Raw genomic sequence first — 14,652 nt, 5'->3', positions numbered from 1 at the left:
TTATTAGAGTCCAGGAAATCTGCTGGAGGGCAGCTGCGAGCAAATGTGCTGACCCTTGGTGTGGGATGGGTGTCATTAGTGCCAGCAATGCCCTGCTGCTGCCCTGCGGCTGGGGCACCTTCTGGGATGCAATGCTGCTTCTCTGCCAGGATGCTAGCTCGCTTCTGGTTTTATTCTGCTCCCTGAGAGCATTCACCTCAGTCCCCGCTGGGGCCGGGTTATTTCTGAAGCGCTTCAAGGACATGGGTTGCTGTTGCTGATAAGCAGAAATGGGCAGCTCCGCCCCAGTAGGGGCATTTCGTCAGCTGGCTTCAACACTCGCCCCAGAAAACATCTTCCTTTCTGAAGAAGTTTTGCTTCTGCAAATTTGCTATGGACCCAGTCGCAGGACCTGTGATGCTATTCTTGGTAAGTGGAAGCTGCTTGGTTCGGGTAGTTGGGGGGCGCGGGTCTGCTAAGGGGCCTGGGCATGCTAGGAACTGCTTTTGGCTTTGTGTGAAAACAAACACTGGTGTAAATCCAAAGCACCCGTCACTTGAATGGGATTTCTCCTGCTTGCTGCCACTGTGGAGGACAGCAATATTCAGCTTCTGGCAGTTTGCACACTTCTAGCTTTCTGGCAGTGCCAATGCGTGTCCTGAGCCACAGGCTGTGGCCTGGAGGCCACTGGTCTGCTCAGGCAGTCTGACAGCACCTCTCCAGCCCCATCTGGACTGGGAACAGGCACATGGTGAATTAAATATCTTGCCGGCTTAGGTGCTGCTGCTCTGGTCGGTGCCCCAGGAGTTCAGGCAGCCCCAGTCAAGAGCTGTGCCAACTGCTCTGCTGAGTGGTGCTGGGCTGGAAGTGTTGGCTGGGTCTGCATAGGACACCAGTTCAAGCAGCCCTTGTGCTTCCCGAGCACCACCTGGGGGACTGTCCTGCCCATGTGCACATGCCCTGCAAGCGTGCAACCCCCCTCCAGCATTTTGATTTTTGGCCTTAGCATAACCCTTTCCATGCACACCCACGCTCTCATGCAAGGTCTGGGTCAGTAATTTTAATGGCAAATAGAAGTACGTAGCAGGGTACATTCGGCTAGTGGAGCCCACTTAGTTTGTGACTAAGCACTCATTTTGCCCGATCTGCTTTGCAGTACTCTCCCTGCCACCCAGTGTGGGCAGCACCCTGCCCACACTGGCTAGAGAGATATAGACTGGCTCCTCCATGGCCTCGGTGAGACCATGTAGGCATGACTGTGGCCAAGGCTCTGCACTATGTGGGCAGTGCAGCACTGGTTGTCTCAGGAGAAGAGCAGGGCTGGGGCGTAGGTGGAAGAGCATGGATGCACTGCATGGGAAGGATTTGTAACAAAGTCCTCCTTTCCCGTGAAGGCTGAGCAAGGGCAGTGCTGGGGTGGTCTGCAGGATGCGGCCGAGAGGATGCCCTCGTGGGCTGTGCAGCCTGGGTCCGCCTGCGCTGCCATGGCCAAAACGGGCTGGGGGCCCACTGTATTTCTCAGCACAAAAGGCACGTCCCCTTGCAGTGGCTGTCCACGAGAGGCTGCCACTTGTGGCACTTTTGTCCCACTGAAGCAGTGCAGGGGGCAGGGCTGGCCCCAGCCGTGGTGCAGGGATGAGCCTCGTGTCCTTCTCTAGCACAGGATGATGGTCTACATGATGCTGGGACTGGGATCCCTGCTGGTGGAGGCACTCCCCCAGCCCTGCCCTCCATCCTGCCAATGCTACGACGTCTCCAAAGTCTTCTGCTCAGAGGAGAGGATGCAGGAGATCCCCGCAGGCCTGCCGGGGAATGCCACCCAGCTCTTCTTCGTGGAGACAGCCCTAAGCGGCCTCCACAACGGGGCCCTGGGCTCCAGCACCACCCTCACCAAGCTGGTTTTCCTCAACAACAACATCCAGGTGCTGGAGCCTGGCACGTTTCAAGGGCTGCCCAACCTCACAGAGCTGGAGGTGTCGGGCAACCCGCTGGCAGCCGTCAGCCCCGGGCTCTTGGCCGGCCTGCCCAGTCTCAGCAAGCTCTCCCTGGGCTCCAACGCCATCCGCTCCCTGGAGCCAGGGCTCTTTGGCGCTGTGAGTTCCCTTCAGGACCTGCGTTTGCAGAGGAACAAGATTGAGGTGCTGCCCCCCGAGATCTTCCACCCGCTCCGGCTCCTCCAGACCCTGGACCTCTCCCAGAACGTGGTGGCCGAGCTGCCGCCGGGGCTCTTCGCCCCACTTGCCTCCCTCCGCGTCCTGAAGCTGAGCGACAACCTGCTGGCCCAGGTGCCACCTGGCATCTTTGGCGGCCTGGGGCGCCTCCGTGAGCTCCACCTGGACGGCAACCGGCTGGCGGAGCTGCCACGCGGTGCCTTCGCCGGCCTCGGGGCGCTGCGGCGGCTGCAGCTGCAGCACAACGCCTTGGGCAGCCTGCACCCCGCCGTCTTCTCCTGCCTCCCCAACCTCACCTCCCTCAGCCTGGAGGGCAACCGCCTCGCCGCCCTGCCCGCCGCCCTCTTCCAGGGCACCCCGCGGCTCCTCGACCTCTCGGTGGCCCGTAACCGCCTGGAGACGGTGCCCGAGGGAGTCTTCACCAACCTCTCGGAGGTGCAGAGCCTGGCGCTCTCGCACAACGGCCTGGCGCGCCTCCCTGCCGGGGCTTTCCGGGGCCTCTCCAGCCTCGCGGCGCTGCGGCTGAGCCACAACAACCTCTCCAGCCTGGCGCCCGGCCTCTTCGCCGAGCTGGCCAACCTGGCGGCGCTGGCGCTGGAGCACAACCGCCTGCCGCGGCTGCCCCCAGGGCTCTTCGATGCCAACGAGGGGCTGGTGCGCCTGGGGCTGGCGGGCAACCCCTGGGTGTGCGACTGCCGCCTCGCCTACCTGCTGCGCTGGCTGCAGGCCTCCGCCGACCCGCCGGCCCACGCGCCGGCCTCCTGCGCCCGGCCGGCGCCCCTCCGCGGACGCTCCCTCCTGGAGGCCGCGGGGCGGCCGCTGCCCTGCCGGCGCGCCGAGGAGGAGGAGGAGGAGCGGGGCGACGAGGAGGAGGATGAAGCAGAGGACGAGGAGGAGGACGAGGAGGAGGTGGCGCCGGGGCGGTGCGCCTACCGTGACGCCGAGGGCAGCGTGCGGGCGGCCTGCGACGCGGCGGGCTGCCGGCGGCTCAGCCTGCGCCTGCCCGGCCGCCCGGGGCCGGGGCTGCCGTACCGGGGCGCCTGGGTGCTGCGGTCCCGCTGCGGCGCCCTGCGCGTCAGCGTCAGCGTGGCGCCCGCCGGCCCCGGCGCGCCCTGACGCCCGCGCGGGGCTGCCGGCGCCCGTTCCCGCCGCCGCCGGGCCTCCCCTGCGCGCCTCGAGGCTCGTTAAAGGGCGCGCGGGCACGCCTGGGTGGCCGGCTCCGGCGGCGGAGGGAACGGGGCACGGGGGGCACGCGACGCGCCAAGCCTGGCCGCGGTCCCCGGGGGACCGGCCGCCCGCCGCAGCGAGGCCGCCCCCGGCCTGCGGGGGAGCTGGCGCCCGCTGCGCGGGCAGCCCCCCAGTGCCAAATCCCGCCCGCTGCCCCCTGCTCTGCCGGCGTTAATCCCTCGGCTCGCGTGTGGTGCCGGGTGGGCTCACCGGCCGCCCGCCCGCGGCCTGCCCCGGCCCGTGCCCGCGGGCTCGGCCCTGGTACGGCCCGCTCTGCCCTGGAGGAGGGAGGCCGCGCGCTCACCCCGCAGGCTCCACCGGCTGCTGCCCTGCAGGCCCCGCACGGCCTCTCTGCCCGTGCCCCCCGGGCAAGGGCTCTGCTGCGCAGTGTTGCTGCACCATCTGGTGGCCGATGGGACACGGGCCTTTCCTGAGCCAGAGACAGCTGCGGTGGCCCAGAAGAGGCCGGGCCACCTCTCTGAGCTGCCTCGTGCCTCCTGGCCCTGCCCGCACTTAGAGGAACTCGCAGTTTTCTCTTGAAGATTTGCCGGGTTTGCTCTTCGTGGGGCAGGTGTCCCAGGGCCCAGGTGCTCCGGGACCACCCCAGCCCAGCCGGAGCAGCGAGGCACCACGGGGGCCCAGCGTGGTCATGCCCACCTCTGCACGGGGCTGCTCGGCTCCAGCACACTAGTACCCCTGAAAACACACGGCTCCTGTCTCCCACAAAACCTCATGTGCTCCTGGTGGATGTGCCTGCACGAGAGGCTAAGGAGGTCCAGGTTTGTGTGCAACCCCCCTTGGGCCATGCTGAGGACAACAGTCTTAACCAGTTGCATCAGTGAGCTTAGTTGGCTTGGCTGGAAACCAGCCCTGTTAGCACTGGTGGGGGCTGCAGCCTGACAGCACCAGCCTCCTTCCAGCATGTCAAGTTATAGCATGGGCAGCAACAGGAGCCTTCTCCTCCCACATGCACATTTCTTGCTGCAGAGGAGGTCTAATTAGCACCATTGGTGGTGCCAAGGCGATTACCCTGGCCTGCCACTCCCCTCCCCCCATCCCCAGCTCACTGGGAAGGTGAGGTCCACAGTGCTTAGCCATTACTTGCAGGGGTCTGTGTTTGCCCCTTGCATCCCTTTCCTCTTGCCTGCAGTGCACAGCCTGAAACCGCTGCTCTGTTGCAATGTAGAAGGCCTGGGGTTTCCAAGATGATAGATGGGCTTTCTGCAAGGAGAGCTGGTTGTTTGCCCCTTGCATCCCTTTCCTCTTGCCTGCAGTGCACAGCCTGAAACCGCTGCTCTGTTGCAATGTAGAAGGCCTGGGGTTTCCAAGATGATAGATGGGCTTTCTGCAAGGAGAGCTGGTGTGTTTTGTGTTAAAGACAATGTGCATACGAGGTTTATGCTGGAGAGGAGTAAGGCTGCTGAATATGTGCAGTAATTTGGAATGCTTTCTAATTTGCCAAGAAAAACAGTGAAGCCAGGAAAGCGTGAGATAAGGTGAAAACTGAAGAAGAAATGTTTTAAGTGCAATTATCCAGTGGAATGTGATAAGCTCCCTGTCATTTTAAGTCTTTGAATCAGACAGGGTGTTTCATCCCACAAGGGATTGCACCTGCTGGGAGCCCTGGGTGCCCCCCAGGGGGCCCTTGGCTTGCGTTATGGTGGAGATGAGCCCAGGGCATAACCGCAGGTCTGTCGTTCGGTAGCCTGAGACCTCAAGGGGAGCAGCAGCCATGCATGCCAAGCCATAGCCAGATGTCAGGGGATCTGTCCGGCAGAGTCACAGACATCATCACTGTTGTAGGCTTAACAAAATAGCTTCAGAGCGATGCCTTTTAGCTAACTTAGGAAGAAGGAAACATTTGGAAATTTTTACTGAGAAAAGCCTCAGTAATAAGAACCTCCTTTCTGCTATATTGACAAGGGTGGTGGCTGTGAGGTCGATGATGGGTTACACTGCCAGAGATATGAGACTGTGGAGACCATCAGCTATTGAACGGGCTGGACTGGAGATCTTCAGCTTCCCCTGGATGCAGCTGGTCAAGTGGTGCCAGAAGATAACACCTAGGGCCTACGTGCCTCCTCTCATCTTGAAGGAGTTTCAGAAACTGCTCCCCTAGGGCAGCCTAGTGTGCTGCACCAAGGCACGCAGTCTGCGTGCTGCTCCTTATCTCCCTATGCAGCCGACATCACGCAAAAACAAACCCTGCGCCTGCTTTGAGGATAAATAACTCAGCCTCAGCCTCAGCCTGGTCAGGTGGAGGGACACCCTCGCTTGGAGGCCTCGCTCCCCGTTTGGCTCAACTCACCTCTGGAGTGGCTGGAGTAGGAGCCTCTGCTGGATCGGAAGTGCTTGGCCAAGTAAGTGGTGCAAAACACTTTTTTACTTTTTAAAAACAGGAATAATGTGCTAGGAAGGGCAGTTCTGGGGAGACTGTCATTCCTCCTCAGCAAGGGTGCAAGACTCTAATTGTGTGTCTTTTCCTGCAGCCTGTCCCCCTTAGACCCTGCTCTGTGGGAGAGAAAGAGGCAGGCCATGCTGAAGCTGCCCAGCCAGCTGGGATGAGGGAGTTTCAAAAACCCTTTGCAGTTCAGAACTGTTTATTTTCATCCTCATGCACGCAGCCCAGCCTGTCCTGTCTGTGCATGAAATCCAGGCCATCTGCTCTGCGCCTGCAGCTGCAGTGAAACATGCACTTTTATCATCCTGGCCTTCTACTCCTTCACCTGAGTTACCATTGGAAAGAGGGTGGACAGGGATTAGCAATGGCTTTAGGCTCTGGGAAACCCTGTGGGGAAGTAAGCAAGTACCTCATCTCTCATATGTCTCTGTTGAAACCCAATATTTTAGTCTTCTGAATTTGCTGACCTCAACATTTTTCAGAGAGTCTGTAGGTCTTTTCATAGGAAACATCACCTTCCAGTGTGAGGTTTCTCCATAGTTAGCTTTGGATGCCCAAGAAGCAGTCCACATCCCTTCCTCCTACTCTTACCCACAGCTGTGAATCACAAACTGAAAACTACTGCTAGAGTATTATACTCACTAATGTTAAACCAGAGCAAATGTGTTAGCTGGCTGTTTCAGAACAACTAGGAAGAAGCGTGGGACATTACACAGCTCCTCATACAGCTGTGGCTGTGGCTTCCACATCATGGCCCTGAATGTGCAGCATCAAATTTGTGGGATATTCATGGACCTAGTCCTAAGTATAAAGCTCAGCCACAGATCAGCCATTTCTATCTGAAAAGGCTGCATAAGAAAGGCCAATCTGTGATGTGATTAGCAGGAATCTTGAAAAAGAGCTATTTAGAAGCAATGCTTTAAATAATCCTCCTGAACTAGAAGAAGTGCCAATAATAGCAAGTCTATCCAGCACAGTGTGCTCTGCAGAGGTGTCTGACTGTCCAGAGCAAACCCAAGGATGGGCACAGAAACCTAAGGAAGGACAGCTAGAAGAGAAAGGAAAAGGGATGCACCAGGCATCATTGCTTCAGCGTATCTGCTTCTGGTAACCCTTGGTGACGCTGGGCAGCCCCCAGCAGCTGCACTGAGAGGCTGGTGTGGCACCACTGCAGACCACCATGAATGACCTAGGAAAACATGTCCTTCCTAGTGAAGGGCATCTGGTGCTGTTGGACTTGTGCTAGGTGTCTCAGTGTCACTTGAGTTGTGAGTTGACTCTCTCTCTCCATTTCTCACCATCCCTTAGTATCAACAGAAGTGTGTTCTTGTAAATGCAGTGTACTTTGGCTTGTACAATCTCTCTCTTTCATAAAATGAAATGATATGTGAGTGGAGGAGTGCGGAGAGCTGAACGATAGTGTTATACCATAATTCATGAGCTGTAGACACAGATTTTATTTTTCTTCATGCCTGATATCTGAAAATTTCTTTTCAGGACAATGTACCAGCATTTCCTTTTCCTTTTCTTCCTTTCCTTCCATCCCCATAAATGCCAAGAGCAAATCTTGAATGAAGATGAGTATGAAACCCCCAAGGATTACCAGCAAGTCTACAGAGGAACCAAAAATGATATCAAAGAGATCCCAAAGATTGTAAAGCCTTTCATTTCTGAGATGATCTTTGTACAGACCAGCATCACTGCTATAAGGAAAGGTGCCTTCAGCTACATGCCCAGCCTGATCAAAATTCTGTTTATTGGCAACAAAATCAAGACAGTTGAACCAGGAGCCTTTGATGGTTTGGAGAAACTGAGGGATTTGGAGATCTCTGGTGCCTCATTAGAAGAACTAGCTGTGGGTACTTTCCAAAACCTCCCAAGCTTGCAGAGACTGGAGCTAAGAGACAGCCACATCAGGCAGATCCCCAAAGGACTGTTTGATGGGCTGGAGAATTTGGGAGAACTCTCCCTACACATCAATGCAATCCCTTCTCTCCCAGAAGGCATCTTTGATTCTCTTGCCAATCTAATGTTTTTGGACTTGGCTAGAAATAGGATCAGGGCTCTTCCTCGGGACATCTTTAGCAAACTTCCCCAGCTGCAAGTCCTCCGGCTGTATGAGAATGAGCTACAGGACCTCCCAGAGGGGTTGCTGGATGGTCAGCAGGGGCTGCTGGAGCTCAGCCTCCAGAGGAATAGACTCAGAGTGCTGCCATCCACCCTCCTGAAGAACCTGCCCCACCTGGAGAAACTCCTTTTGGACAACAACCTCCTCAGGATTCTACCACTTAAGGGCTTTTTTGGTTTAAACAAACTGAAGCTGCTGACGCTGGGTTCAAATCACATTGTGGAGCTTCCTAGCTGCCTTTTTGATGTTATGCCGCAGCTCCAGGAGCTGGACCTGGGCAGGAACTGTTTGGCCACACTTCCAGATGGCATCTTTAGAAACCTCACATCTCTCAACAAACTCATGTTGTCCCAGAACCGGCTAACAGCCCTACCAAGAGGAGCCTTCACTGGGCTCAGCAAGCTCACAGACCTCCAGCTGGATACAAATCAGCTCTCTGCTTTGGACAGCGAGGTCTTTGCTTCTCTCATAAATCTGAAAACCCTCAACCTTCGAAAGAACCAGCTGGAGAGTGTTCCCCATGGGCTCTTAGACCCCTTGGGGAGGCTCAACTCACTGTTTCTCAGTGGGAACCCATGGAGATGTGACTGCAACCTTTGCTACCTGCACAGCTGGATCCAGGGCAACACTGAGAAAGTTAAATTGCCCACTCAGGTGGCATGCAAGAGTCCACCCCACCTGGCAGGGCATGCAGTAATGTCACTAAGTGATAAACAGTTAATTTGCCCAAGTACTCTGTCTCCTTCAGCTTCTTTCACTCCTCCTCTGCCACTCACTTCCTTATCATCACAAGGGATGTCAACTATGGTGTCACCCAGAGCCTTCCGAATGGCGATGCTGACCACACTGTCACTGGGGGCCTTCCCAGTCTTGGCACTGCCAACAACACCATTGCCTATGGCCATTCCAACCATGTTGCCAACTGTGCCACCAGAGGCATCCATCGATGCTCCATCATCAACCATATCCCTGGAGGCCCTCATCACCAAATCATCAAGAGCCGTGCTACCAGAGGCCTCCATCACCACCTCATCTCTGATCGTGCCATCAGAGGCCTCCATCAGCACCCTTTCTCCGACCATGCCACCAGAGGTCTCCATCATCATCCCATCTTCGACCATGCCACCAGACATCTCCATCAGCACCCCATCTCCAACCATGCCGCCAGAGGCCTCCATCACCACCTCATCTCTGACCATGCCATCAGAGGTCTCCATCAGCACCCCATCTCCAACCATGCCATCAGAGGCCTCCATCACCACCCCGTCTCCGACCATGCCATCAGAGGTCTCCATCAGCACCCCATCTCCAACCATGCCATCAGAGGCCTCCATCACCACCCCGTCTCCGACCATGCCATCAGAGGTCTCCATCAGCACCCCATCTCCAACCATGCTGCCAGAGATCTCCATCAGCACCACATCTCCGACCATGCCACCAGAGGCCTCCATCACCACCTCACCTCTGACTGTGCCGCCAGAGGCCTCCATCAGCACCACATCTCTGACCATGCTGCCAAAGGCCTCCGTCACCACCCCATCTCTGACTGTGCTGCCAGAGGCCTCCATCACCACCGCATCTCCAACTGTGAAGCTGGAGACCTTCAGCTTCAGTCCAACACCAGTCGTCATAAGCCTACAGCCTCTTGGAGTCACCACCATGGAGCCTGCGCCACCTACAGCAGCTCCTACTGCCAGACTAGTGTCAGCCATCACACTGGCAGCCACTGCTGGACAAATGTCACCTGTTTCTCCAGTGCCCACAGAGAGGCCAGGAGCCATCCTTTTGGGAAATCCAAGCACCTCTCTTGCCTCAGGCTCCCTGTCAGCACTCTTGCCACCCCACAGGGCTGCCATGCCGGGCATGGCCACATTGGCACCACACCCAAAATCTGACCAAGCCTCTAAGCCAAGTGGTGAGTGGGACCAGACCATGGTGCGGGGCTCGTCCACCACTGGCACTCAGCCCTCAGCCACAGCCTCCCAGCACATTCCTGCCTCCCAGCACCCTCTCAGCCCCCTCACAACGTCTCCTGCCTCCTCTGTCCTCACCATCACTGCCACATGGGGCCAGGCAGGCTCCCAGCCAGCCTCCCTGCCTTCGTCCCCTTACTGGCTTCCTGCTTGGGGCTGCACCTTGCAGCCTTGCAGCCGCTGGTACTGCCAGGTGTCCCTCGCCCTGTGCTTGTGTATACTTGTGCTGGAAATTGGTTGCACATTCCTGGGAGTGAATCTAGCCCTTCTCCTCTACAAAGCCACCCGCCACAGAGACAGACCTGTGGCATTGGTGAGGCTGGTGAGCATCCAGCCCCTGGTAGCCGCATGCCCACACTGGAACGTCCACCGGGCCCTGGGATGCAGGGCTGCCCAAGGGCCCCCTGAGGACGTGCTTGCACCACTTTGAGCTTCACTGCTCCTGCAACCAGCATGCTTAGTGCAGCAGATGCATTCCTGCTTTGTGTTTTAGCGTTCTTATATCTGCTGGAGTAAGGGAGAGTGATTTCCCCATAAATCTTGGCTGCAGCCTGTAGCTGCGCTAGTGGCACAGGGCTCCGTGCGCTCGCAGCGCGGTGGTGCTGCTTTGTCTCGCGGTCCTGCCCCATGCATGCCATGTGGGACCTCAGTGCAGGCAGGAGTGAGGGCATCAGCATAGCTCTGTGTGCAGTGCTGGGGGACCAGGGGCCTTGGCATGGCTCTCTCAGCACTGTTTTTCCACTTTGCCTTGCTCCCTTGGTCCTGTCACTCACTACCAGAGGTGGGCCCCAGGAGCAGGGTGTCCCAGGACCTCTCTGTGCTGGGGATGATTTTGGGGTGCACTAGCTCTGCCCTGGAGAGGCTGTGAACCCGCGGGGCCAGGCCTGCCCCATCCCTGGTGACACTGCCTCATGGGCCCTTCTGCTAGGTGACACTAGATGGCATCCCTGCACCGGTGGAGACTGTCACCACCTATCCCACTGCCACTCATGGCCACAGAGGGTGACTGTGGTCCCAAGGACCTGCTCAGAGATCCTGCTGCCAGCCCTCCCTGGTCGCACTACAGGACAGGTCCACACCAGTATGTCCATCAAGCAACTCTGAACTCTTCCTCTCTCTGTCTCAATTTCCACCTTACTGATTTTAAAATCTGCTGTGTGATGTTTAGCATGTCTCTGCCATGCACTAAAGGGCTGATGAGAGGCGTGGAGCCTATGCCAGGCTCTTTCTCAGCGTAGTCTTCTACATTTCCCAGTGCTGGCTGGGGCTCTGAGATCCTGAACTGGAGCAAGCTGTCGGAGAACTACGCTGGACCAGGGCTGCAGCCTCTCCTGTTGATCTCATGGACACAGGCAGTGACAGAGTGCGAAAACCGATACTCTTTTTTTTCCCCCTTGTCTTAAATCTTGTAGCCTCAAAAGCTCTATAAGATGTCCTGGTTTCTCTGGTAGAGTAACATTTGAATATGGCCAATTGCTTTATTTGCATACAATAATTTAATCTGGGCCTTTACCCAAAATCCCGGCTAAGTGCCAATTCCTTTGAAGTTCAGGAAGAGGTGGGTAACTTTCCTCATAAATGAAGTTTTGATGTGTGTGTTCACCTCTGCACTTCTGGGCTGCAGCCAGGGCCAAGAAAGGAAAGTGCCAAACTTAAACAAAAGCAGCTGTTTCTGTGGCTTTTCTGGCATCGCAGGAAGTGGTGAAACTTTCACTAGAAAGCTTTATCCTAGGAGATTTTGAGCTTGATTTCGATAGCTACTATGGCACTACTAAGACTTCAGTTCGGCAGCTTCAGATTCCTACAGGCTGGGAGATTTGCAGAGACGACATTGCACTTGCTGCAAGGCAGGAGATGTTGCTGAGCCCTTACTCCGAGGTCTCTCGGTGGTGCTTGCTCACAGCCTCTTCCCATAGCTAGAATTTCCCTCTGCGGCACAGTCTGGAAGCTGAACACCAGCTCCCATTTGGCACAGAATTAACTTTCCTGCCATCATGATCAGGAAAAGCCTGAGGATGTGAACCCTGATAGCTGCAAGGCAGTAGGCAGCCAGGAGGGGCAGCTATTTATGGCACTGGAGAGGGGGCAGCTCATTTGTCAGGTACCTGCCCTCTATGTTATTTAGATGTGTTCTCTGCTGGTCTGGCAGTTTAAGCATAAAAGTTGCTGTAACCATTTGCACACTGTGTGGGAAAATGACGGCAATAAAGCCAGGCGCTGCCATGGGGTCTGAGCGAATGCTGGACGTGTTGGGTTTCTCGCCTTGGCAGCCCACATGCAGGTTGCTGAGCAAGGGTGAAAAGCTGCCATAGCGCTTGGTGGCCCCATGTCTGCGTGGCGATAGCTTGAGAGGTGCAGAGCAGGATGGCCAGGCTTTCACAGGAGCTGAGGTGGAGGGGACAGGTGAATGATCCTCATGTGTAGCTGTAGATGCTGCTAGATGCAGGCTGAAGAAGTTTCCCCAGGAGAGAAATGAAGCAGGTTCTGTTTCTTGTTACAGGTCTTAGGGCACTTACTTTGATCAAGTCTCCGAGCAATGGTGACTTAGCCCTGTGCCACCTGGGCTGCCCCCACGTTTAACCACCCTAGTTACTACACGGTTGAGTGTCCTTCCCGGGTGCAGTGTGTAGGTGCTGCCAGTTTGGGTCTGTGGGGAAGACAACACATGTAAATCGATAGTCAGGCCATGTGTTGGACGAGGAGGATCCAGCGAGAGCAGCCGCTTGTGTCTGCAAACCTCACTGCGTCTTGTGCCAGAACACGGCTCGAGCCCAAAGCGCTGCCAGGCCTAGTGCTGTATGGTGGCTATATTTATCCCGAGCCCGGATCTGCTGGTAACTGTGTGGTTTGCACCTCAGGTGAATCAAAACTCCATCTCTAGGACCCCAAGAGCTCAGGGGGCCCTGGGCTCAAGCCCAGCCTTGCAGCCAAGGCGTAGCCACATCGGGAAAGAGCTGCAGGTGCCTGCACCTTCCTGATCTGCTCCTGGACCTGAGTGCTTGGGTGCTGCAGTGCCAAAGAGCAGAGGAGGCAGCTGTAGGATGAGTCTGTCTCGGACACCTTCCCGTCTCCATTTACACCTCCAGGACCAGGCTCTGTGAACCTCTCGGCAGGACTGTGCACGGGAGCTCACTGCCTCGTGTGGGACCGAGGGCACTGGGAAGGTGCTTGGTGTCAGGGTCTATGCCTATGGCCATGTGTTAGGGACCCTGGGTATATGTTTTTGTTAAGAGCCTGTGCAGTGTTGCAGGTCGTTCAGCTGCTCCTTGAAGCCCTGATGACGACTGTGAAATACCGTAGGCGAGAGCGGGGCAGCACATCTGCGCGGGACAGAGCAAACGGCTCCGAAGCTGGGCCTGGCACTGCGGGTAATGAGACACAGATGAGGGGAAGGGAGTGTTTTTCCTGGCAGTCCATACAGGCTCAACTTAATACATGATTTAGAGGGTTTGAAAGCGGGGCCTGGCTGCCGGGGAACAGAGCCCTGAACGCTTCCCCAGGCGGCAAAGGGGGGGGTCTCCGTTTGCTTCTCAGATATTTAATGGCCCAGTGCAGTCTAAATAGGGAAGTACTTGGGGGTGAGATTAGCACAACATAATCACGTCTTAAAAGGTCTTCAGAGACACAAAGCACGTCCGCTTTCCTATTAATTGCTTGTTGTTAATAAAGCTGGGTCGTGGCCAGAGGTGTTCACTCCAGAGCGCGCCGATGCCAATGCCGTCTTTGCAGCGGCGCGTTCTCCCGTTGGACACATGTCTGAAATCAGTGCAAAGCCCTGCCCGCGCCGCTGTAACCATCGCCTCCATGCGCACCACGTGCTCTAGAAGCTAAATGGCCAGCATTCCTACAGCAGTCTTTAAAACTAATTTGCCCTATAATACCCCAAAAGGGCCATGGCTTTCCAAGTGCCCAGAACACCTCTGAGTGCTATAAAATAATAATAGCCAGGGCGTTCTCAGCATGGGAATTTCCTGCTATGATTGATTTCCAATTTACAATGAAAATACAGCCTTCTGTGTGTCTGGGGAATGGGCTAGAGCAGCTGGCTCGTGGTTAGGCTTTAGCTTCCTCCATGGCTTAGGGGCAGACCCCCAGAAGGCTAAAGCTGTGTGGATCTGGTTGGAATTAGCAGCGGTTCCCATTCAGCCAGCCCTCGCTCCGGTGCTGCCGGGAGGGAATGAGCACGCTGTCTGCCCTGGGCTGCTCCATCGGTGACTCTGGGATCCCTGGTGAACCGGTGGGCCTGTGCCCAAGGCAGCGAGGTACCTGCAAGAGGAGACCTAACTGAACATGAAATCTCCGCGTGCAGAACTGAGGACCATGCATACCTCCACTGCAGCAGGCTCCTGTTCCCAGCACACCTGGGTGGCTGGATTTGGGTCCTTGTGTCGCCTTGTGGGGATTCGAGAGTTCGGGGTGGCTGTGCGTGGACCACGGCAATGCACCAGCATGGCTGAGACCCACAGAGCTATAGGTGGCCCCTCGCTTTCTAAAACATGGGGCCTTGCAGACAGCTGGATGGGTGAGTGAGAGCGTAGGGCCAGCTCTTGCCCTGGTTAAGATGGTTTGAAATCATGTCTGCTTTGTCCTAGGCATGCACCAAGGGCTGATGCTCTTTGCCTTTGGCTGAACCAGGACCACTGTGCAGGAATAAGAGATTAACGGGACCACAGAGGAGCACAAGAGGAGCTCGGCCCCTAGCAGGTGCATGTAGCATGTCCTGGGGGATAGTGACACGCCTGGGCAGCCTGTGGGGGATATATACTCGGACTT

At 56.5% G+C, this 14,652-nt stretch overlaps 2 protein-coding genes across 3 annotated transcripts; both read left to right on the top strand.

Moving 5' to 3' along the window:
* Positions 1–361: 361 nt before the first annotated feature.
* On the top strand, positions 362–5,372 carry LOC134144265 (carboxypeptidase N subunit 2-like). The gene is made up of 3 exons (XM_062583050.1): positions 362–408; positions 1,638–3,230; positions 5,301–5,372. The coding sequence occupies exons 1-3, from the start codon at positions 373–375 to the stop codon at positions 5,370–5,372; spliced, it is 1,701 nt and encodes a 566-aa protein (XP_062439034.1). The 5' UTR covers positions 362–372.
* A 174-nt stretch (positions 5,373–5,546) lies between these two features.
* On the top strand, positions 5,547–13,766 carry LOC134144007 (platelet glycoprotein Ib alpha chain-like). 2 transcript variants are annotated; one of them, XM_062582558.1, is made up of 3 exons: positions 5,547–5,737; positions 7,276–9,821; positions 13,111–13,766. In XM_062582558.1, exons 2-3 carry the CDS (start codon positions 7,280–7,282, stop codon positions 13,155–13,157), a joined length of 2,589 nt encoding a protein of 862 aa, XP_062438542.1. In that variant the 5' UTR covers positions 5,547–5,737; positions 7,276–7,279; the 3' UTR covers positions 13,158–13,766. The 2 variants fall into 2 exon arrangements, with proteins under 2 accessions (XP_062438542.1, XP_062438541.1); XM_062582557.1 differs by lacking the exon at positions 13,111–13,766 and having other exon boundaries at positions 7,276–12,229.
* Positions 13,767–14,652: the final 886 nt, after the last annotated feature.

Source organism: Rhea pennata, chromosome 9 (genome assembly GCF_028389875.1).
Source record: "Rhea pennata isolate bPtePen1 chromosome 9, bPtePen1.pri, whole genome shotgun sequence".
In the NCBI taxonomy this organism is placed as follows: Eukaryota; Metazoa; Chordata; class Aves; order Rheiformes; family Rheidae; genus Rhea; species Rhea pennata.
This window is presented reverse-complemented; position numbering and strand designations above follow the sequence as displayed.